The 22,922-nt window shown below is 36.9% G+C and overlaps 1 protein-coding gene across 1 annotated transcript in view; it reads right to left on the reverse strand.

The window, feature by feature from the left end:
* Window positions 1-22,922, reverse strand: part of TMC1 (transmembrane channel like 1) — a 70,178-nt gene that overhangs the window by 23,728 nt on the left and 23,528 nt on the right. Inside the window, exons 5-10 of the mRNA XM_074855822.1 lie at window positions 16,751-16,841; window positions 15,397-15,478; window positions 8,824-8,930; window positions 7,449-7,547; window positions 3,042-3,184; window positions 178-322 (exon numbers count right to left, since the gene is read on the reverse strand). Coding sequence (XP_074711923.1) covers window positions 178-322; window positions 3,042-3,184; window positions 7,449-7,547; window positions 8,824-8,930; window positions 15,397-15,478; window positions 16,751-16,841 — 667 coding nt within the window. The remainder of the gene's footprint in view (window positions 1-177; window positions 323-3,041; window positions 3,185-7,448; window positions 7,548-8,823; window positions 8,931-15,396; window positions 15,479-16,750; window positions 16,842-22,922) is intronic.

Raw genomic sequence — 22,922 nt, forward strand, 5'->3', positions numbered from 1 at the left:
AGGAAAACATTAAGACGGCCAGGCACAAAGACCCAGACTCAGAAGGGTATGGAGATGTGAATTCTAGTTTAAGCTTCTAGGACCCAGGCACAGATAATATTTGACCTTAGCTCCATCTGATTCACATCAGTGCGAAAGACAAATCAGGTTACCTCTCCTTAGTGAGCTCTATTTTACCTTAAAGCTTGTTGTGATGGAGGCAAACTTATTATCTGCGGTCTCAGGATTGCCAATCAGGTAGTCCCAGCTTGTGAACATTTTCCAGCTGAAATTAAAACTGGTATCATCCCCACCACCGTCGTCATTTGCATTCTTTGCCATTCTACAAAAGCCAGAAAGACAAGACCTTGTTAGAACTAGTTCTGCTGTGTGAGTATGATTTTTTAATTGTTCCTAAATTGTATCATTGTTTTGAAAAAAAAACTATATTATTATTGCAGTCAGTCATGTTATAATAAATCTGGAAAGTTCACCACAAAACAAGAGAGAAGGATGAAGATTTTCATATTTAGACAATTCATGAGTCCACAACACATGTTTTGGTGAGAAAGAATTTATTTATTTCATTAACACCTCAGACAAACTGATAGATAAAGAACTCAATAGGAAAACAATATCAAGGAGATCTCTCAAATAGAAAGCTGCAGAGCATCCTGAACTGCAATAGATTTTACCAGAGACTTCACAGAGAGAAAAAAATAATTCTAAAATAACAAGCCAGAACAAAACCTGGTTATAACATGCAAAAGTATCACTATTACAGTTGTCTATGTTCCCTTTCATCTCATATGCACTTATCAACAAGATTTATAAGACAGAAACATCAAATTATTTCTTCAGTGATTTGACTGAATCTTGACTATTAACTTCTCTATTTCAAAGTGGTGTCATTCATGTAATAATAGTGTTCTTGTTTCTGCATACTTTATCTCGTAATTCAAACCATTAAGCACAAGGATGGAGTATACTAGTTGGGTACAAACCGTTTAGCCTTCAGTATTGTATTGATTTCTTGGTCAGGAAAAGGCAAAGCCTATTTTAAAGCTCACTAATGCAGCAGAGTTATGTTATTAATATCAATACGTTCTACATACCACATTTTTAACAGTCCAGTAAAATACATGCTCTCAAATCTAGAAAGAGCATAGTAGTAAATAGTGCAGAAAATCCTTCTGAGCTGTCATAAACCAATACCAGGGTTGGGTTTTTGTTTTACTGTTCATGTACAGAAGGAACAAAGATCATGAAAGTTTTTTGATAGCATCTGCCCTACTGCTGGTTTCTGGAGAAAGATAATTATTTCTCAAGAGATCCTAATGAAATAGTGAACAGTCTTGTCGTTGGAATATAATTTCTTTGAGTCCAGAAATATTTCCATTTTATGTTATGCACTGGAAGAGTTGTGGAGAGGAGTCCTAAATCTAAATATTTCCCCTAAATAGAATAATAGTGTTTATAATCCTTGCAACCTCTTTCACACAGACATTCCCTTTCCCAGATCTCAGTCAATAGCAGAAAAATGGCAGCACCTCCTGTTACACTACTTTTAGTTTCTGTGCCCACTGTGTTGCTTTCTGGGGAAACAGCAAAGAGCAGAAGGACTGCAAGAACTGTTCATAGTATTACCTAAATATTGATCAGCATTAGTGTTGCATGGCCAGATAGGAAGTTAGCAAGTACAATATATTTTATTCTCAAGGATATTCCCTTGTTTGGGCCACAGGGGTTTTCTGCTAGAAGGATTATTTTTTTTTTTTTGATCTGGATGAAATACATTTGTCTGAGACTAAGACTTTTCTAACTTTCGCAGCGGCATTATCCTGAATTATTTTTAAATATATGTTTGAACTAAACCAATTACTTCTTATTGTAGTAGTTTGTTTCTCCTCCAGAAACACATATATGTAACTGAAGATTCTTTTTTTTTTTTTTCTTCTGAAATGCTTCTTGCCCTATGCAGGAAACCATATAATGTTTGAAAAGAAGAACATTAATTGTTCTAGTGCTCATGCAAGTGAAAAATATTGACTTCCCCACAAAACAATGGAAGTAATTAACTACAGTTTTTCCTATATTCAAAAGTGGTTTTGAATCTTGACCTGCAATGCTGATTTTTTTCCACTGTAAGCATCTTTTAAAGCCACCACCATAGCTAACTGTATTATTTTGGTAGGCGGTCACCTTGCTTGAATCAAGAGTATTAAAGATTATATTCATTGGCAGCCTATCTGCTTAGAAACTATCAGAATTAGCAGTTTGTTTCAATAATGAATTTGGCTATAAAATAATAATTTTACTTCATTTAAATTCTGATCCTAAGACAAAATCCAAGTCCAAAATTTGAGAGCCAAAGACTAATATATCACCAGTTGTACTGCCTAGGCCCTGTTACACTTACCCCTATGCTTCCTACTGTTTTAACATTATGTTCTTAATATTATATTAAGCATAGTTTTCACACTGCTAGGTATTATTTTGTGTTCCACAGAACATTAAACCCTTACTATATCCAGTAGCATTAATTCTTCTATACTACTGTGCAAATGTGACCTATTACAGTCTTGCTGAGAATCATTTACTGCTGACTGTGAGTTACACACAGAATTATTTGCCATATGTTTCTTTCTTGTCTTCTTCCTTTGTAAAAGAATTTAACTCACATAAGGTATCATTAAAGGTAGAACAATTGAATTTACTGGATGTTAGCTGACATTCTGCTAGATGCAGAGTATTCTGAAAAGATGGGCTGACAGATCTGTTCTTTATGCATTCTTTTTTCACTTTGAAGTTGCAGGAGGGAAGTGTTATGCTATTTCAGTAAAGATTTTTTCCCACTTCCACAACACTGCAGCACAGCTGCTGGTGCAGAAAAATAGATAAATACAGGGTTAAGGAATCTTACATGACTTTGACCTTGCACTTGATCTTGCATTGTCCTGCCCTTACAATTATCATATTTTTAAAAACATAGTCTCAGTGGTCAACAGTGGAATTATCTGCCTTTTTGAATGTACTTTATTCCAGAGCCAAGGAGAACTTACGTTCGAATGACAATCATAAAGCTGTAGCCAATAGTTCCAACACCAACAAGGAAATATGAAAGAGGCATCCTGAACTTGAGCCATCCAATTGTCCTCTGGTTATTGTAATAGCCATAAAAGAGTACAGAATACTGTGCAAAGCCCTGAAAAGTCAGAAAAAATTATAATGTCACATCTGATAAATATGCACGTAATCAGAAATTATTATCAATATCAATGTACTGAAATATTCCTTTCAATGCATTTAAAACAGTTGTAAGTATCACTGTAATAAATCTCACAGGATGGAAAATCTCTCTTTGCATTTAGAAAAACTTATCATATTTCATGTCAACTTTCAAATCTTTTATCTTTAAAACTCTTCATGGGCACTCCATCTACAATTTAATGAGACAAAACTTTTTCATCCACATACTTTTTGTGGTAAAGACAAAAACATTTCCGTTTACAAACTTTGTTTTACAAATCACAGAAAAAATGACAGATTTTTAACTTAATTTTCACATTTCTAAAATTTATCTGCATAGCTTATTTGATATTAGATTCTCATATGCCTTCTCTGTCTAGCAATGTTTTCTGCTGTTCATTGGGTGATCATTCAGTATACATTAACCAATAGTCAGTTGCATTTTATAGATTATTATTCAGAATGAAGGGTTTTTTGACACTTAGATTCCAAGGCTGTAACAAGTGCAATTGTAAGTTTACCTTCTCTTGCAGCAATTCAAGGTGTATCTCTTTTTCTGAAAATCTTAATGAGAATTATCCTCTCTTCTATGGGTTGGATTGCTGATTTTTCAAAATAATTTACTAGTACCTTATTAACTGTAAGCAATTGCTGGTATATAAAATGTTCCAAATAGCTAAAGCTTCCTGATAATCTTCAGGCTAGAGCAAGAAGTCGCCTCCTAGAGAACACTGTATTCAGAGCCTTTACAAAGGCAGCTCAGCACATGTACAGCAGTGGCAGACCTCCAGCTAGATATAATGATTTCAAGTCAAATACAGAGTATTTGACCATGTAATTCGTGGATAGACCATGCATTACTTTGACACTAATACAGTAAGATGAGTGTTTTGTGAATTAAAAAAGCCATTTACATCCCTTCTGCTTTTCAATTGCTCATTTTACTTTAAATAAATAACACCTTTCTCTTATATATTATTGCAAAACATGCATCTAATTTATTGTAGCTCTTTCTATATATGAAATGAGTCACAGTGTTACCTGGAAAACCTAATTTGCAATTCTAAGCTGAAAATGAAATATTAACATGATAAGCAGAAATATTATTCAAAATGTCTTGATTTGGTAATCAACATATCTCACTTTTCTTCATGTCAGAGTAGCTTTGAGAGATGTTGCCTACACAGAACAGATAATAATATGTTCTTCTCTGATAAGGGAAATATTATTATAGAATACATTTATTACTAATTACCTGTAAAACATCTATACCATTCAGGACACATTCAAATTCAACAGTATATCTTTTGCATCATTTTGCTTATTAAAGCATCGTATTATTCCATTTTAGCCCAGGTTTCAACACAGTCTATCACAGCTCTAGAGACCCTTTTGGATCCCTCAGATTATTAAAATGCTTTTTAAATTGCTGTGTTCTGCAAAGTCAGATAACTCCTCCACTGCGTGTCATTCAGTATGTTGTCACATGGGCTTTGCCTACTGCCTTTCACCATGAGACTTGAATTATCTTTAGCTGTGTAAAGGTAGGCACGTGTGGAAGATCTCTTTCACTCCTTTCTGAGCCTAACCTAAAAAAGAGGTGACATCAGAATATCGGTCAAATGCTTTATTGTAATGAGCCTTGAGAGTCTGATTTTTTTAGGTTTGGATTGTTATCTGAACTGTAAAATATACAATGTTAAAACTGAATTCCAAGTAAAATATATCAAAATCCAAAACTGTTTCTGTTTGCTTTGTCAGTAAAATGAGTACAATTTCAAGTGAAAAAAAAAAAAAAAAAAACAAAAGATATGTTGAGCTCATCTTTTCTTTACTGTCTTAAAGATTGGTGGGGTTTTCAGGTTTTTATAAGATCAAATAATGTTTGCTGATGTGGATTCATTTATTTGTAACTTACTTGGTAACATACAGGAACTGCTAACAGATGAAAGGTATTATTTCCTGTACTGACTAATTAAAAATGTCATTGTCTTCAGGGAAATTTGTTAATCTGACATGCCTCAGGAATTATTTTTTTCCCATCAATATTTCAGAGGATCTATTTCTTTCACTACCCTATTCTGTGTTTACCACCTTTACATTTGCTCCTTGCATTAACCGCTACTAAGTTGTTTACTATACTTTCTTATTTGGAGCTGTCAGATCCTGTTTCTGACAGTTACTATAAACTTCCCTTCTATTTCTGCCATTTGTCTTTCTTTGTCTTTTCTCAAATACATTTTTTTTAGAAACTTTGTTCCTATTTGCTGTATAAAGGTCTTCTAGTCTTTATTGTCTTTACAAAATCTCCAAGTTATTACAATTCCTTTTCCTCCAGTATTTCGCTGTTTTAGTTTCTCATTTTCTAATGTTGTCATCATTATCTAACTTCCCAGCTACATGTCTAGATGTATTCTTCCTGCCACTCAAATATACAACACCTGATGAACCAGATGCAATGTCGTTTTACGCAGCAGCCATTGCAAATTGTTACATACATGGCTTTTTAGAAAGATCTTTCTGTCCTTTTATATTCAAGGAGGGTCCATCACTTTATGTGGCAAAATAAAGCTGAAGTAATTTGTTCACTTTACATATCTTTATAGTCAAAGGACATTTGAGTAATTTCTACTTATATTATTTTCTTTAAATTCAGATGTCTAAAGTTAATAAGCCTGTAAGATTTGCTTGTAGATGAGAAAATGGATATATCCAGTCAAGTTTTTCTGATGTTCTGTCATCTTACAATCTGATCCTTCCTCCACTGATAACTGAAGAATTAAAATAGAGCCAAGGAAGCTAAATAAAGGACCAAAATCTGGCATCATCTGAGTCTCCACAGGAAGGTATTGAGCCACAAGCCAAGGGTTAATGTTTGAGATCGTCATGCCCCAAGATTAGGGATCTCTCCACACCTTAACCATACTAAAAAATGGCAATATTAATGAGAAGCATAGACACCATACTCTTTTTATGTTTTTTCATGAGAGATAGAGCTGGCATCCTGTCAGAAAGGGGACAGGTATGAAAATTTGCCTGTTCCCCTCCTGGGATTACCTGTGTTGAGCTCGATACCTGCACAGTTCTCCCCACCAGTGTGGGTGAAATGGGACCTCACATGGGCCAAACCTATATGCAGAGGCCACTTTTAGATGAGTCGTTCTGCAGAAAGCTGGATAGGCTGAGCTGTAAACTGAGGAACCTCTGCCTGAGTTTATTTTTCCAAGAATTGGGTCTGATTCCAACATCATATTAATGCTTGCTGTTGCTAAAACAATTCAAGTGCTAAAAGATATGTATATGCATAACTCTTTAAACATCTTGGTACTTCTTACAGAAGCAAAAGAGTGCAGCAGATTAAGGGAGAAATCACACTTAGTTCAATGATTGCTGCTTCCATTAATCTGAATGCAAATCTTAACTAGATGGTTGCAACCTTTCACAGGTGAAGAGTATTTTTGATGACATTGACTGCATGCCATAGAGAAACCTAGCAGCCTGAGCAACATATTGTAATACCAAATTTTTCATCAGCTGGCCTTATGTAAAGTTGTATCATCTTTATATAAAGAGGCCGACTACAGAGACATGCCACATGCAAAATTAGATAAAACTGTTGTTTTCCAGAAGAAAAAACAGTATGGCATGTTTAGGAATATAGCATTAGCTTGTCAGTACGGGAGGTATAGATCCACAGGCTAGACTGGGCATCACATCAACAGTAAAGGATTAAGTGATGCTTCTTAATTCAGCTAAAATATCTGCATAATCTATAAAACTGAGACAAACTAAAAATTGCACTCTTTGTTTTGCAAAAAGCCTACAGAGCACATTAATGGAATTTCGATGCATTTTTCTAATTCACACTGCATCCTCAAATTTGGAACCTTAATCATATAAAAACAGAGGACCAAATTCACCCATAAGAAATTGAAAGTCAGTACCCAGGGATGTGAATCCAGCTTTGAGACTTTTTCCTATGTTTCTTTGGATTGCTACATACACTGAAGTGTGCACGCGGACATTGAACTCCGTTATATGTTTTGTCTGAAGGAAACATCTATACTCAGATCTTGAGGGGGAAAAAAAAGTAAATTAATTCTATTGCCATTTTCTGCTGAAATATTTCATATTAAATCTCTTCATTAAATGATGAAGTAAAAGACTATGATATTCAAAGGGGTATGTGAATATACAGTATTGCAAGTTTATGCACTTACACTAAAATCCCAGAGAGTAGCAAAGTTCATAGCAGTTGCTTCTTCAGCTCTTGGGACAGTTTTTCTAGGTAAAGAGCCATATGGCTTCCCCATCAAAGCCTGGAACCAAAAAATGAGAGCAATTTACATTTTAAAGCAAAATACCAACAAAGAGAAGGGACAGTGATGTGTCATTTCCTAAAAAGACTTGTCTTATGCTTCTAAACTCCTTAGTGAGAATGACCTACTTCTACAATTCTTTTCATTGTTCCTTACATTATTGATTAATACAATGCTTAAAGTATCCATTAATGGTGTTTTCTAAATTTAAAGTGATGTTCTGCTAGTCTCAGTGGATTATCAAACTGTGCCTCTTACATTCAAAGGCAACACTGAAGTCCATATTCCTCTGATGAGTGGTGTATGTCTTACAGACAAGACCAGAGATTAATTTTTCTTGCATTATGGATTTTATTGGTTTTTAACTGAAATGTATGGGAAGATACGATACTAGGGATTCAGTTTTTGGATTCTGAGAGTCCCACTGTTCCTGGTGAGATGCTTGCACAGCCACTGCATACGTCCTCACAGGGTCCTTTCCAGACTTTACCCTGAAAACTATTGGGCATTTTCTCTGGTTTAGCTTCCGTGGAAAATGGGTCATGCTATTGAAATGCTGTACTAGGAAACTGTTGGAAATTCCTACCTGACTCTTTCCCATCTGCTTACTAGAACATAAGTAAGAGGATGTGGAATAGTGAAATCTGAGAGAGGCATGATACTTTTAATTCCATGTTAGCCCTCTTTTTACGAAGACAATATGGTGCCTCAAAGGAACTAGAAAAATACTACATTTCACAAGCAATTTCTGCCTGAATTACATCTGCTCTGAGTAGCACTGTTACCAGTGTTGCTGCACACAGCACAAAAAATATGGGGTCTCTCTTATGACTTTGCAGCCCTGCTGGGCCTCATCAGCATGTGAGTATTTAGGCAACTGAAAAGGATCCATGGTGCCTTGGAGGACTGGAATATATCTTTCTATCACAATGCACATTTTAGTCAAGCTACTCCCCTTGGCTGCTTCTTAGTCTCAGTTTCTCTCCTTAATTCTCCATAGGAAAAAAAAAAAAAAAAAAGTTTAACACCATCACAGACTATGGGAAAACACTTTCACCCTATATATTTTTTTCTGTCGGGTCTATTTCAAGACATTCCTCTGTAGAGACAATTGTCCACAAAGAAAGTACATCTTTATAACCTTAGTACACCTTAATACTTTTAAATAGAGCATAAAGAGATTAAAAATTTATTTAAAGGTCCAGTCCTATTAAATCTCACTGAAAAGACAGAAATTCACATAACAATTCTCAATGATAATTTAAAAGATTCCCACCTCAGGCACCATTACAAGTCCAAAGGTCAGTCCAAAGAGAATCATATTTATTCCATACATCCAGCGCAAGAATATGAAGTAAGATGCCACTGATGAGCCAAAGTGACCTATGAAAACATGAGATGTGAAAAAGGGCAGATACGTTAGTCCTCTTATGTTATATTACCTTAAGATGCTTAAAATTGATTTGAAATAAATAAATTCAGGGGAGGCTTTTTATTTTCTTTATCACCATATTTCTCATAACTTTTTTACAGATTTCATACTAGCATTCACTGGCTGGGCAGAGAAAAGAGAAACAAAAAATATAAAAGTATTATTTATACAGAGTATTTGGGATCATGTAAAACCTGTGATATTTACTAATATCTAATATTTACTAACTAGCGGGAGGATTCAAAGCAAATCACAGGGATTTTTTTCCTTTTTTTTCTGTCTGATGTGGATTGTAAGCATTCTTGACACGTTAAGCCAGCACCAGTCCAGTTTTAATAAGAAGCAGTGCAGAATTAGCCAGCGGGGATAGTCTTTCCAAGGGCACAAAATACTTGTAAGTGCTGTTACTGGAGTGTTCACCAGAGCTGTTCACCATGGAAGAATAAAAATGTTTGTACTCTTTCTTTTACTTTGCTATTTATGTGTTCCACCTTCACCCAGGTGTGGAGGCAGTTCCATCACCAGGTGCACAGATGAGGCTTTGCACTCCATCCACTCTAGAACCCTGACCCAGACCTGTGCAAAGAAGAAGAGGCTGCAGGGGAAGCAGGCAGTGAGCACTAAGGGCCTGGTTTGACCAACACTCTGCAAGTCAGGCCAAATAGCAATAACAGTTCAAATTCAAACACTATTTGTTGCAGCACAGCTCTGCTGAATATAGAAAAGCTGGCAGCCATGCTCATCTGTCTGTCAGAGTTAGCAAAATACCAGATTTCAGTTCCGTTACCAGTCATTCACAGGAATAAAAGCAACCTTTTAACAGGTTTTTCACAAAAAATGTAGTTGAGGAGCCTGATACACTCTGATGGCAAATAAGAATAAGAAAATCTCTCTGTTCAGAGGAGTTTACATTGGTATTTCCACAGTTTTGCAAGCCTTGTAATGATTCTTCCATTCTGTAAAATTAGGTTAACATGGCTGGTGCTATTTGGGGCATATATATGCACATTATACTATTACAACAAAATCGGTAGAAAATGTAATACACTTAAACTTGTGTAACCCCAGAGGATAAACAGAGACTGACTGGTAAGAAGCATTTATCAGGGCTGTGCAAAGGGAGGAACAAGACATTCTGTCAAGGATTTCAGCATGGCAAAATCTGCTTTATTCACACTTTTGAATGAAACCACAATTTTGAAATTTTGCATGAAGAAGTAGCCAATATTAGCAGTGGCCTACATAGTGGGAAGTTTGGATAGAGGCATAAAGCAAGAGACTTTGAGTTAGTCAGTCTGGCTGTCATATGCTTATTACCCAATTACAACCCAGCTATGTCCTTTGAGGATACTATGAACTCAAAAAAAAATGAAGTGCAGGAAATTAGAAGGATTTCTATTTCAAGACACTTTTGATACTGTAGACCTCTCCATGACTCATTAGTTCTTTTGCTCAAATCCTAATATCCCCATTCTTTTGGGAATGGCTTCTTTTCATGCATTGAGTTACAGTTCTTATATCAGTTATCCTGATGAAATCACTACCATGCATCCGTCTGGAACATCTGCATTAAGGCACTGCATTGGAATTACATACATCAGCAAAGTTACTGCAAGTCATAATGCACAGACTGCACATGGGCTTTATTCTTTTTCACCAATGAGGTAAGAACAGCAACTTCTGGCAAGTGAAAATCTTAGCTGGGGATGAGGATAAATAAGCTATGGATGCCCTTAACTACATTTCCAAAGTGGGCAGGTCCAAACAGGGCAACAAGGAACATGGAAAATGGTACAAACAGCCTGCACCAGCTATAAAAAAAAACAGTCCAAGTTTCACTAGTGTTTTGAATCCACTCTGTGGTGCAACATGTTCCAGGTATGAATAAAAGACTAACACTTTAAAGTGGACTTTAGCCACCTTTTCCACATCCACAGCCTCACCATACTATGCACTGGCATGCAGATTGGCATGCATAGTATAAATTTCAGCCATGGAATGGAGAGGCTCACCCTGTCCCAACACAGCAATGCATGTTTCCCATAAAGTCCTGTTGCACAGATATTATTGAATGTCTATTCTGTAAGGAAGTGTCTCTATTCTAAATACAAATACTTCACATATTTATCAACTTCTGTCTTTCTCAAACATCAGAAGTCCAGCAGCAGATTCACCTATTTCCAACACAAGGATGCAGCACAAAAGGGCTTGATGCCTGTTATTCTGAAGCTGGGCTCCCTGTGCCAGAAAGGACTCTCATATGGAGCAGGTAGCATACCTGAGATAGCCCAGCACTTCATGCTGATACCTGGTCTTTCTAGATAGCTGGTGCCCTGGAAGAGTCAGACCCAGCTGAAGAGGGCTGCGGTAAGCATCCTATTTGTTATGGTGGGGAGCATTATGAAACTAAGCAGAGGTTAAAGATGAGTTTTCTTGCTAGGGCTTAAAAGTAGTTGTTACTTTCCTTTTTTTTCTTCTTCTTTTTATTACTCCCTTTATTTCTTTATTCTTTTATTTATTATTATTAAATTACATTGTTGATTATAATTATCACACAATGAAAAACTCTTTCAAGAATTTTAGTATCTAAACATGCAATCCCCCTGCTGCCATAGGTCCACCAGAAACAATCCCTGTGTAAAGTTTAAATGTGTGGTTGATGCAAGTTTAAGACACAGTATTAAAAGTTTAAAACAGGGGTGTGCCTTCTCATGACAATATTAATAAAGATGACTAGTGAATAACGTTTAGTTATTTTTCCTATACTCTTCTGTGGTACATTTAAGACACAGCAGTGTGACTGTTGACTTGCAGTCAGGGTGGTTCTTGGATATCTACAAGTAGCCTTGAAATAAAATCAGAATTATTTCCTCAAAGAAGACTAGAGCACTTAGATTTACCTATAACACTAACTGGTGTCCTTCTTAGATTAGTCTGACTTATCCTAAAGGAGTCTTTTGTTCATCAAAAGTATCTTCTTGAAGTCTGTTTAAATTTTCTCATCAAGCTATGGTAACAAGAAAAGCTTGATAAAAATTGTCTTACACCTTGGGAGTTCCCAGGCATACCAGCACAAGTCCAGATACAGAGTTTGTTCAGTATAAAGTGTTTTCTTCTCAGGCCTTTCTAGTGTATATGTAATGGCCCAGGGAACTTTTCAGTTCAGTAGCACTGCCAGACACATATTTGCCACTTGCCCCAGTCCAACAATTCTTTATTTGACTTCTTTTTTCCTAAAGCTATACTATTTCTATTGGCTTTATGTGAATTTAGCAGTTCTTTTGTTCTCATAAAGTCTGTTTATCTCAACATTGCTTTTCCCATTAAGTTTTCTGCATCATTTGGCGGTGGTAGGGCAGCACAGCTACCTAGCCTCTTCAGTGTGCATGAGAGAAAACTTTCCATGTCATCTAACTTTGTTTTACCAGTTCAGTATTTCTTTTTAAGTCAAAGAAATCTTCCCTAGTAGTACCTAACTGATCTTTTGCCACTACACAGAACCTTAATTCACTTTTTATTTGCAATCTGTCTACAACCCTGGTTACTTTCGAGAATGGACCAACACCCAACAACACTACAGTATAATACTTACCTGTGTGTCTACATGTATTCTAGTGGAAAAATTATCACAAAAGAAACATTAGTTTAAAAATGCTAAACGGTGTAGTGACATGGAAAGCAGTTGTACAGATGCAAGTCTGTGGTATAGAAGTGAGCCAGTGCATTTTGCATTATCAGATTTCCAACAGTGGACCAAGCAGCCTGCTTTACCTCTCGAAGTCTGATGTTATTTGCTGCTTGTTTCACTGTATTGTCTACTGCAAAAATGAGCTGTCCTGTAGACAGTGCTCCCTCTGATTTCTTTTATGCAACCATATTTTGCCACATGAGATTGCAGCCATGGGAACTGACAGGACTAAGGACTCACCACAAACAATGCTGTCCAACAACAGTATCTTTTTAAACATTGATCCTGGTGTCCAAGCCTAGTGTTCAGCCATTTTCTTCAACCACTCCTCAGTATTTTGGGTGGACTAAAGGATCCAGTGGTTACATGCCAGGTGTTGACTGTGCCAAAAAGATTCTCTAAGGTGTTCAATGTGCTGCATTTAGCAAGTCTTATGTAAAGTCTTAAGCAACCAAAGATATTTTTCTGCCAAATTCTTTATGAGCAGCATCAGGCACATTCTGTTCATTGTCTGACGTCATGTGTTTAAACCAGTAGTGTTATTGTCATTTTACAAAGGACTGAACTGAGCCCCAAAAGACAAAACCATTGGTGCTTCAAGTCAAAGGGGAATCAGATCCTTGCTCAGTTTGGAGCCATCTGGAAACAAGCTTCCCCTTGCGGAGTTGCTTCTTCTGGTTCCTTAACACAACTATATATCCAAAGACAGCAAAAGTTAAGAACATTTCATTCCCTGGAGTTCATGCATACAAACTTGAAGCTGACTCTGTTGAAAAGTTGGCTGCTCCTCCAAAATCTTCTGTATTTGATGTCTGAGCAAATCTGGAGATTTTCATCAGAGCTTGATATAAAAAATGATTTTACAAATTATCTCATACAGTCTCTGCTAACCTGAAATTTGGAGAATGCAGGGTAGTCCTTGACTCAGCACCAACAGTTTGTGAAATGCTAAGAAATAGATAACTCTTTCTCTTTTACTAAACTTGATACAATATGACCGTTGTAGTACACATCCAACCTACATATAAATTCAGATGACAATTACATTTCTAGAAAAAGCTGAAACAGCAGGGTTTTTTTCTCTGTGACTCAATGTAACTTAATCTATACTCTTCCCTTATACACAGACTAGCTTTTTTCCATTTCACTTCCCTCACTTCTAATAATCTAAACCCCCTTCTTTTTCTGGGACTTGGCAGCTTTATCAGCATCATCATTAAGATGACCTTGATCTTAGTACTACAAATTTGCTAACATGAGGCACACACTGAGAACTACTACTTGGATTAACCTGAATGAAATAAATTGTGACTTAAAATTCTTTTTCTCAGCAATAGTTCAGAGCTGTTCTCTTGAAATCAAGGCCTATTCTAGACCATAGAGTTTTAGACCAAACTGTGGTTTAACTGTACTTCTTAAATTACTAATATTCAGACAGAGGATTGTTTCTGCAAGTAAAAGCAGTTGCAGCTTGCCTTAGCAATATGCTGAACAGAACAAAAATTAATAGAAAAGGAGTAAATTTCACAATGTTACCCCCTGAGATTATGAAAAGGTACTATCCCACTGTGATTTTGGGACCTTCCAGATGACAGCAAAAATTGTTACTCATTTTAAATGAAAAATTAAATAAAACCTGTTCTATTTTTGCATTCTGATTTTACAAGGAAAGAAATATGTCTGTTGGAAGTTATTACTAGCAGAACATCTTGTGCCAGTACTACTCCTTTACAGAAACTTGTAAAAATGTCGTTCTTACAGATCCTTAAGGTGTCTATTATGTGTCCAGACCAGAAAGAGACCACATACATCTTGCTGCTGAGTTTGATTTTAACTACACATATGCAGCAGCTTCTTTCTAAACTCCACCTCAAGTAAGTAGATAATTTGTTCTGCAGTCTGTAGACAATATGTCTAAGGACATTATACAAATTCTCTTCAAGGGTTATTTTGTAGTCCAAAACTCCACAGATTTCCCAATTTATCATTTTCCTGTTCTTCTGCTGTTCTGGTTATTGCCTTTTTGATGCAACCGATAGCTTCTTCCAAAGACAACTTCTCTAAAATCTGTTTCCATTGTACTTTCATCTGCTTTTCATCAGTGGCAAAGCCTCACTCAGGTACCCATGCAGTTTCCTTCAAAAAGAGGGTTGCAGTTTAAATTCATCACTGGAACTGAAACACAAAACTGACTAGTGTCAAAACACTACTTTCAAACATAGCTGTAGTACTAACTACACTGTTCTGTTTGTATTTATGCCTAATATATGGGGACATCCAAACCCACTATCATTTTCTCTGTGTTGTACTATATGGTGGAAAATGAGAGAAATAATGCCAAAATACCTCTTATGTAAGGCTCAAGATGATGAAAAAACACCGCAGAAATAGTTATAGTATAACTACAGACAAAATAAAGTGAAGGTAGGCAATAGCTATATCTCAATTCCTCTCTTCTAGGATTAACTTTGACACTGGTTCCTGAACTGCTAGCTCTATATTGAGGATTTTTATCTGTAAGGTGACTAACACTTTCTCAAGGAAATTTTTAACTAGCTACAATATCAAGTTCAACAAATATTAATGAAAAATAAATACTCATTGATTTTATACTACACATTGAATACAGACATGTATTTCTTAATTATCGAAAAGTAATTTACCATTTTAGCACACATCAGGAATATGATACTAGATACTATTCTTTATTACCTTTCATAAGTACTTACTTTCAATCTCCTTAATTTTCATTTCCCAGGGTATGCAGGCTGTCTTAAAATTCTCAAAATCTCTTTGAAATTTCATCCATTTCTGAAAGGGTCACAGATAAAAAAAGCCACCATCATCTCAGTGTCCAGATGCTTAGTTTCCCCTTGAACTAATGTAACCCCTTAATCATCCACAGTATCCTCTGACAAAGCCCACTGCAATAGAAGCACTAGCTTATGAAGAACCATCTCCTTTTGTTTGTTCTGAATATGTCTCCTACTAGCTTTGTGTGAAGTACATATTTCTTCCACAGGAAGAATGATTAAATAATCCCTTCCCTTCATGCCATTCATTTTTTTTAGAATTGTTTCTGAGAATTCAATTTGTTATTTGCTCTGCTATTCAAAATTCAGATCTGGAACTCAGGCTGTGTCATTTAATTATAATTACTCTACCCAGTAGTTTATCTATTGGATAAGTATAGCTTCTGTAATTGAGCTTCCTGTGCTCATCTGAGTTTGAAAGCCTAATTATTTTTTGTGAACAATAATGCTTATGAGATGTGATTACACAGTTGCTTGCAGAAAATCCAGTCTAATTAAGGGTAAACCTGGCCATAGTAATTAGTCCTGTGAAATACTTTTAACATCATTCTGCATCAGCATTTTAGTTTAGGGCAAAAGTGTGCTTTTGAAGTGAATCTCCCAAACCACCCTAATTTACCACACTTACATTTGCACTGTAAAGCAGTGTCAGAGCATAAAACTAAGTTAAAAGGTGTACTTGAGGAGCGTGCTTGAGGAGCGTGCTAGTCCACATCCACTGCTACTGGGTATTTAGTCTTTGGGACCACACAGGAATTAGCCCAAAGAAAGACCTGCTAGAACTCATGCTGTGTGGACACTGGGTCCTCAGCAACTACTCTTTGACCTTTCAGTCACAATCCTATGGAGCCATATTGTTTCCTAGGATATACGCAGCCCTAGAGCCTTGGCTCGGTGGAGATGCCTACAATATTTTTGCTGTGGAACTAAAAGACACTTTTTGATCCTTCACAGAGGGTTGTCTTAAGGGGAAGACTGAGGCTTGGATTCAGTCCACAGAAAAATCCAACCTACACCAAGGGAAATTACCTTTCACAAGATATTAAACTCTTGGAAACTCTTACAAAACAGTTGATTTTTGTTTTGATGAGAAGTCTCAATCAAACTGTGAGCTCGCATTAGAAATCTTTTCATGTGAGAGCAGTGGAAATAAAATTGTTAAAATGCAAAGACAGACAAGGAACTCTTTTGGAAGATGGGTACATATGGCAATAATCTGAAAAAGGTTCCTCCTTTGCATTACATTAAGTTAGTGGAATAACAATTTTACCTTGGTCATCATCACTTTGTATGCATAGAATTTTTTTCCTTTTCCTTTTCCAAGAGCACCTTCAAACTTTTCAACAAAAAGCTGGGCTTCCCTGGAAAATGAGGGCAAAAGAGAGACATAGATGATGCTACGGTAAATCTGATATTGTTTCTACTATAACAACATAATTTTGTATGTGTTTTATGAGTTATGAGTTTTGAATAATCTTGTTCTTTAGTAATGCTTAGAAAGAAAAGCTCTGAGATAATGTATTTTATAGAAGACTAATCGTATGTAGCGCAAACAGAACAAGCAACATCAGTCATCTGCTCTAACCCAGATACATTTGGACTCTGATATCTGCCTATGTCCAGATAATGTTATCAAATATTTCCAGTCGCAGTGACTTTCTTTTGGTGTTTAGCTGCTGCCCATTTGTGCCATTCCTTCTGGTTCCACCTAATATAAATTGTTGCCCAGCTACCTAAGGGAAATTTATTTTCATTTTTTATTTTGGAGATATGTATACACTAGAGCCTTGGTTCCCCTGTGTCTACCCTTCTCAAGACTAGATTTAATCCAGCTCTTCAGAATTTCTGCACATCTCTAACTGTACCATTCTTGGAATCATTTTTTAGCAGTGTAGTTTCAGTGGTCCCCAAAAGACTAAAATTTTGATTAAAAAGATATGGAAGTTAAATAATAACCTGGTGATACAAATATGAAAGGAAGATTTTAAAATTGTTTTAAAAAGGCATAGTGTCAATGCATTAAAACAATAAACAGATGAGATCAAGAGCATACTAAACTTTCCTCCATTTCGTCTAATTTTCATTTATAAGTATGACTTTCATGGGTGTCTTTATTGAGAAAATGTGTCCTAAAGGCTAAATGTCCTGATCTAAAACACTGGAAAATAGAGTAAGACTTCTTAGCTGTCAGTGTATGCACAAGACTATAACTATTTTGTCATCACACTAGATGAGTACAAAGCACTGTATATTATATTAGATATTACACTAAGTACTTGGGAAGAGGTAGACTATTGGGAAAATGTTAATTGTGATGCACATCTCTTCAGAAGCGCTACAGATAAGTTCACTGAGTGAAATTAATTATCACGCTTATATCTTCTGCTCACATATTTTATGTAAGCAAGCAAAAAGATTGTGTTAAACTGAAAATCTGACAATGGCATTGGCAGAATAGTGGTGTATCTGTGATAAAGGAGAATTAAAATTATGTGTAAAGAAGGCTGTTAGCCATGTCATCATTTCTCTTCTCATGGTTAAAAATCTCAACATCTTTAAAAATAATCTGTATTTTTAGTAACTGCAAATGGTTAGGGTGATTTTCATACTATCATTTGAAGACTTATCAAAACATTTCCCCACTAGACACCCACTATGCCAGTCTCTTTAACTCACAGTACCAAGGCTCTGTACAGCTTTTTGTTTCTACGCTTCCTAAGATGGTGCAAAATTGAACTACTGAATTTAGCTTTCACTCTTTGAGAGCTTCCCTTCTTTGAGAATCTTCTAAGCACTGTCACATTTCAAGTGCTCACACCTAAACCCAGTTGCTGAGGCATCAGGACCACTGCCAGTTCACCTGACCTTCACGGGAGTTCAGCATGTCTTTTCCCACCACCTGAGATCCTGTTTGGTCCTTCAGAGATGCATGCTAGCAGAAGCAAAAAGCTATACACAATGACATGAATCCAAATCCAATCACTTTTTTTTTTTTTTCTTTTCCCTGTGGCACAAGGCATGCACAGATTTGGATAAAAAACAATAAAATACCCAGCCACCACCCCAGCCACATATCCCACCCATTCACCACTTCGAAGTGTTTCTCAGGGATTGAGTCAGTATCTTTTTAAGGCTCTAGATCCCTTATTATCAATTCTGTACCTCTGGATCACATTTGTATTCTGGATTTTGGAATCTGATCTTTCTGTACATTAGCTAACTTTGACTCTGATTGAGCCTTCATTACTTTTCAAGCCACTTTGAGACCTTCAGAGATTTTTTTGCTCAACATTCTTTCATTTTGATTATCAGAAAATTCTGCTCTTAAATTTCAGTGATCTCATAAGTCAGAGAAAACAGACTCTTTCAGCTTCAGAAAACTAGTGTCCAAGACTCCCTTTTAAATCCATGTCCTCAGGTTTTAAAATTGTTTCACTGTCAGGAGATGTAAGGCAGTCCTAACACCAGATGGCAGCTTCCTCTTAAACTCTGTCCTGGTTTAGCCAGGATAGGGTTAAGTTTCCCCAGCAGTGGGGGGGAAGCTCTAGCCGGGTTATTCATATATCATCGCATCCTGGCGCGAGCACAGGAAGAATAAGTGATCGCGTGGGTTGGCACAGCCGGTTCTCTCACTGCTGTATCAGTATATACTTTGCTCTGTACATTGTTATCACTATTACTGTTATTGTTATTGTTGTTGGTTGTTGTGTTGCTGTTGCACTGCTGTATTGAACTTCTCCTTATCTCAGCCCCAGGGCTTTGTATTTCACTCCCTTTGTGGGGGAGGGGCAGCAGCCGCGTGGTCTCAGACCCCGGCAGGGGCTAAACCATCACAAACTCAGCAGTCAACAGTGGACCAGTACCATAAAAGCAGCCAGAATAATAAATAATAATTTATTATTATATCCAATAAACTGGACATGTACCAATCTCCCATATCAGAGTATCATATTCTGGATTTAAGAGAAAAATCTTCTACCACTTCTGTCACTAGGTAATTCAAGTATTGGAGCTTGTTCATGAAAAATTACTGAAATTAAAACCTACAGAGTTGTAAAAAACCTGTGCTTTCAGTCACTAACTCCGTGCAGTTATGCGCAGAATATTAAGATTTCAAGTTGTAGGTTGGTTTTTTTATAGTGAAACAATAAGTTAGAAATTTAAGGGATAACATGAAAACAACCACTAACACATAAAGAAACCCCTCATAGCAGATATGAACACATTTTGCATCTGTAGCTCAACACAGAACTTTTTCATAAACATGTTCTGCTATAAAATTAAGCTAAGGCAAAACATGAAGGATCTTTCAACAATGAAAGCCATAAAAAGATTTATTTTAAACTCTTAATCTGTGGCTTCTTTCTCACATTAATCCATTCCTTCTGTACACTTGTTGAAATGTCTCTTTTCAAGGTTTCCTAGAAAAAAAAAAAAAAGTATTTCTTATCCCTCTCTGCCTCCTGGACTCTCCATCAGCAATCTTTCAAGAATGTTAGCAGTATTTAAGCTTTTTATCCAGGAAAAATCAAAACATTGCTTTTTGAAGGTCTGGATCTCCAGGTTTAATGCTGCTGACTCTCCTGATTTCTTCCCTGGGTTTTACTTTGCCAGTGACTGAGGATTTCTTTCCCCTGCATCCCTTCTTCCCCAAAACTGCACTGCTCCAGTGTGTGCTGCTTACAGAACCACTATAACCCACCCTAAATGTTACTGCTTTATAATCTGCTTTTTTCAGATTTTCACTCCACTGGCCTACATTGGACAAGGTTCATCATTGCAGCAGAAACAAACCAGATGATGATCTGATACTAGTTACTGGGTGATTATACATGCAGTCAACTGAGTTACCCATGCAAGACTGGAGCACAGAAACAGTTAGATCCATGCATGCACAATATTTGCAAAGCTACTTTCATGTTTCATGAAAGAAATATGAAGCAATTCCTTTCCTTCTGTTATATATTGCTTTTCTGTACTTATAAATTTGTTGTACAAATCTTGAAAAAAAATCAACTAAGTCTAAATGGTGGACTTACAGTACTATTTTAGTTGTCCATTTACATTTGCATTCTAGTCTAGTCATGATACACTGTTTTTTGGAATTAATAGGACTTTTGTTATTAATGCATATTTCACATTGACCATGACATGATGTTTCAAACATGCGTTAAAAATTGTGGCTATTAATATTTCCCATTCTTGTGAAGTAATAGACAAATCATCACCTATTTACTAATTGTTACACAGTTAATAAAAAAGAAGCACATGTTGTGTGGCCCAAAAAGTTGTGGTGAATGGAGTTAAATCCAGTTGGTGGGCAGTCGCAAGTGGTATTCCCCAGGGGTCAGCACTGGGGCCAGTCCTGTTTAACAGTTTTATCAATGATCTGGACAAGGGGATCAAGTGCACCCTCAGTAAGTTTGCAGACAACACCAAGTTGAGCGGGAGTGTTGATCTGCTCGAGGGTAGGAAGGCTCCACAGAAGGATCTGGACAGGCTGGATTGATGGGCTAAGGCCAGTTGTATGAGGTTCAACAAGGCTAAGTGCCGGGTCCTGCACTTGTGTCACAACAACCCCACACGTTAGAGGCTTGGGGAAGAGTGGCTGGAAAGCTGCCCAGCGGAAAAGGACCTGGGGGTATTGGTTGACAGTCAGCAGAACATGAGCCGGCAGAGTGCCCAGGTGGCCAAGAAGGCCAATAGCATCCTGGCTTGTATCAGAAATAGTGTGGCCAGCAGGGCTACAGAAGTTATCATCTCCCTGTACTCAGCAAGGCCACATGTCGAATACTGTGTTCACTTTTGGGTACCTCACTACAAGAAAGACCTTGAGGCACTGGAACACATACAAAGAAGAGCAATGAAAGTGGTGAAGAGTCTAGAGCACAAGTCTTATGTGGAGCAGTGAGGGAACTGGGATTGTTTAACCTGGAGAAAAGGAGGCTCGGGGAGACCTTATTGCTCTCTACAACTGTGTGGAGGGAGGTTGTAGCAAGGTGGGTGTCAGTCTTTTCTCCAAGTAACAAACAATAGGACAAGAGGAAATAGCCTCAAGTTGTGCTAGGGGAGGTTTAAACTCGATATCGGGAAAAATTTCCTCACCAAAAGGGTTGACAAGCATTGGAACAGGCTGCCCAGGGAAGTGGTTGAGTCACCATCCCTGGAGGTATTAAAAGATGTGTAGATGTGCACTTAGGGACATGGTTTAGTGGTGGACTTGGCAGTGTTAAATTAACAGTTGGGCTCGATGATCTTAAGGGTCCTTTCCAACCTAAATTATTCTATGACTTTATGATGATTATGCAGTTGAAAGAAATGAAATTTTTAAAAAAAAAAAAAATTATTTTGTTAAAGAAAAGAGTGAAAGTCTTTTTCTACTCTTGGAATAAATGAAATCAAGTTACCTTTGATGTTCTACAAGCATGTCTTTACCTTTTGGTGTGTGGTGGATTTCACCAATAACATTCTAAATAACATTTCCATACCCCCTCATTTAGAGACTAAGTCTTACAAGGGAACCCCACCACATGCAAATGTACAGAGGAGTTATTAAGTGCCCCACAGCAGCCTATCTGTTAGCTGCATCCATTAATATTTGCATGACTTAAAGATCTTAATTGGTAGTTAAATGCAAATCTCAATAACAATTTGATTCTGTGAAAAATTCCCACCACAGTTTTAATGAAATATCTGAAAAGCAAATTCAGTGCAGAGGCACAGTTTGAAAGGGGCCTACGGGTAATGAGGCAGAAACATGTGAGCAGTAATATGCAAGGAAGTAATACAGAAACCATAACTACCAGATGATGCTGGAGCCATCAGACAGAATATATTCTCCTTCTCCTCCTCAGCTTTTCTTCCCTCACCAGCTCTGCAGCAGATTAGCCCCAACATGTTACTCATGACCTCTGTGATTAGTTTGTTAGGGAGACCTTTCCCTGACTTCTACTTAAGCTTCCTGGCTTTAAAAGTTCAGCAATGACTTGGCACCATTCAGTCAAGGAACAGGCTTGCAACATCCTTTCCATGTCCGTGACACATACTCTTTTTTGTTAAATATAGTCCAATATGTTATTTAAGTTTCTACTACACTGATATCTAAACTGTCTCACCAAAAGACCTCTATTTGTACATCCCTGCAGACTTTAGCCACACTTTGTCCTTTTCTGCATTTCTTTTGTGCTAAAAATAAAATGTGAGGACAGGAATTAAGCAATAAAAAGTAGTCCAAAAGCCATAGAACTGTTTTAGAAACCACAACAACCAAACCCACATACATATATATGCACGCCTACTTGGAAGTAATGTAACTTCACTAACATGAGGACGTGTCAAAAACAACGCAGAGCGACAAAACTGAGCTTTGTAATCACTGGTATCATGTGTTATAGGTAAATTACCTATATCACAAGATAGGCCAAAGTGTGCCCTGTTATCTA

The sequence above is a fragment of the Strix uralensis genome, chromosome Z, assembly GCF_047716275.1.
Source record: "Strix uralensis isolate ZFMK-TIS-50842 chromosome Z, bStrUra1, whole genome shotgun sequence".
Lineage (NCBI taxonomy): Eukaryota > Metazoa > Chordata > Aves > Strigiformes > Strigidae > Strix > Strix uralensis.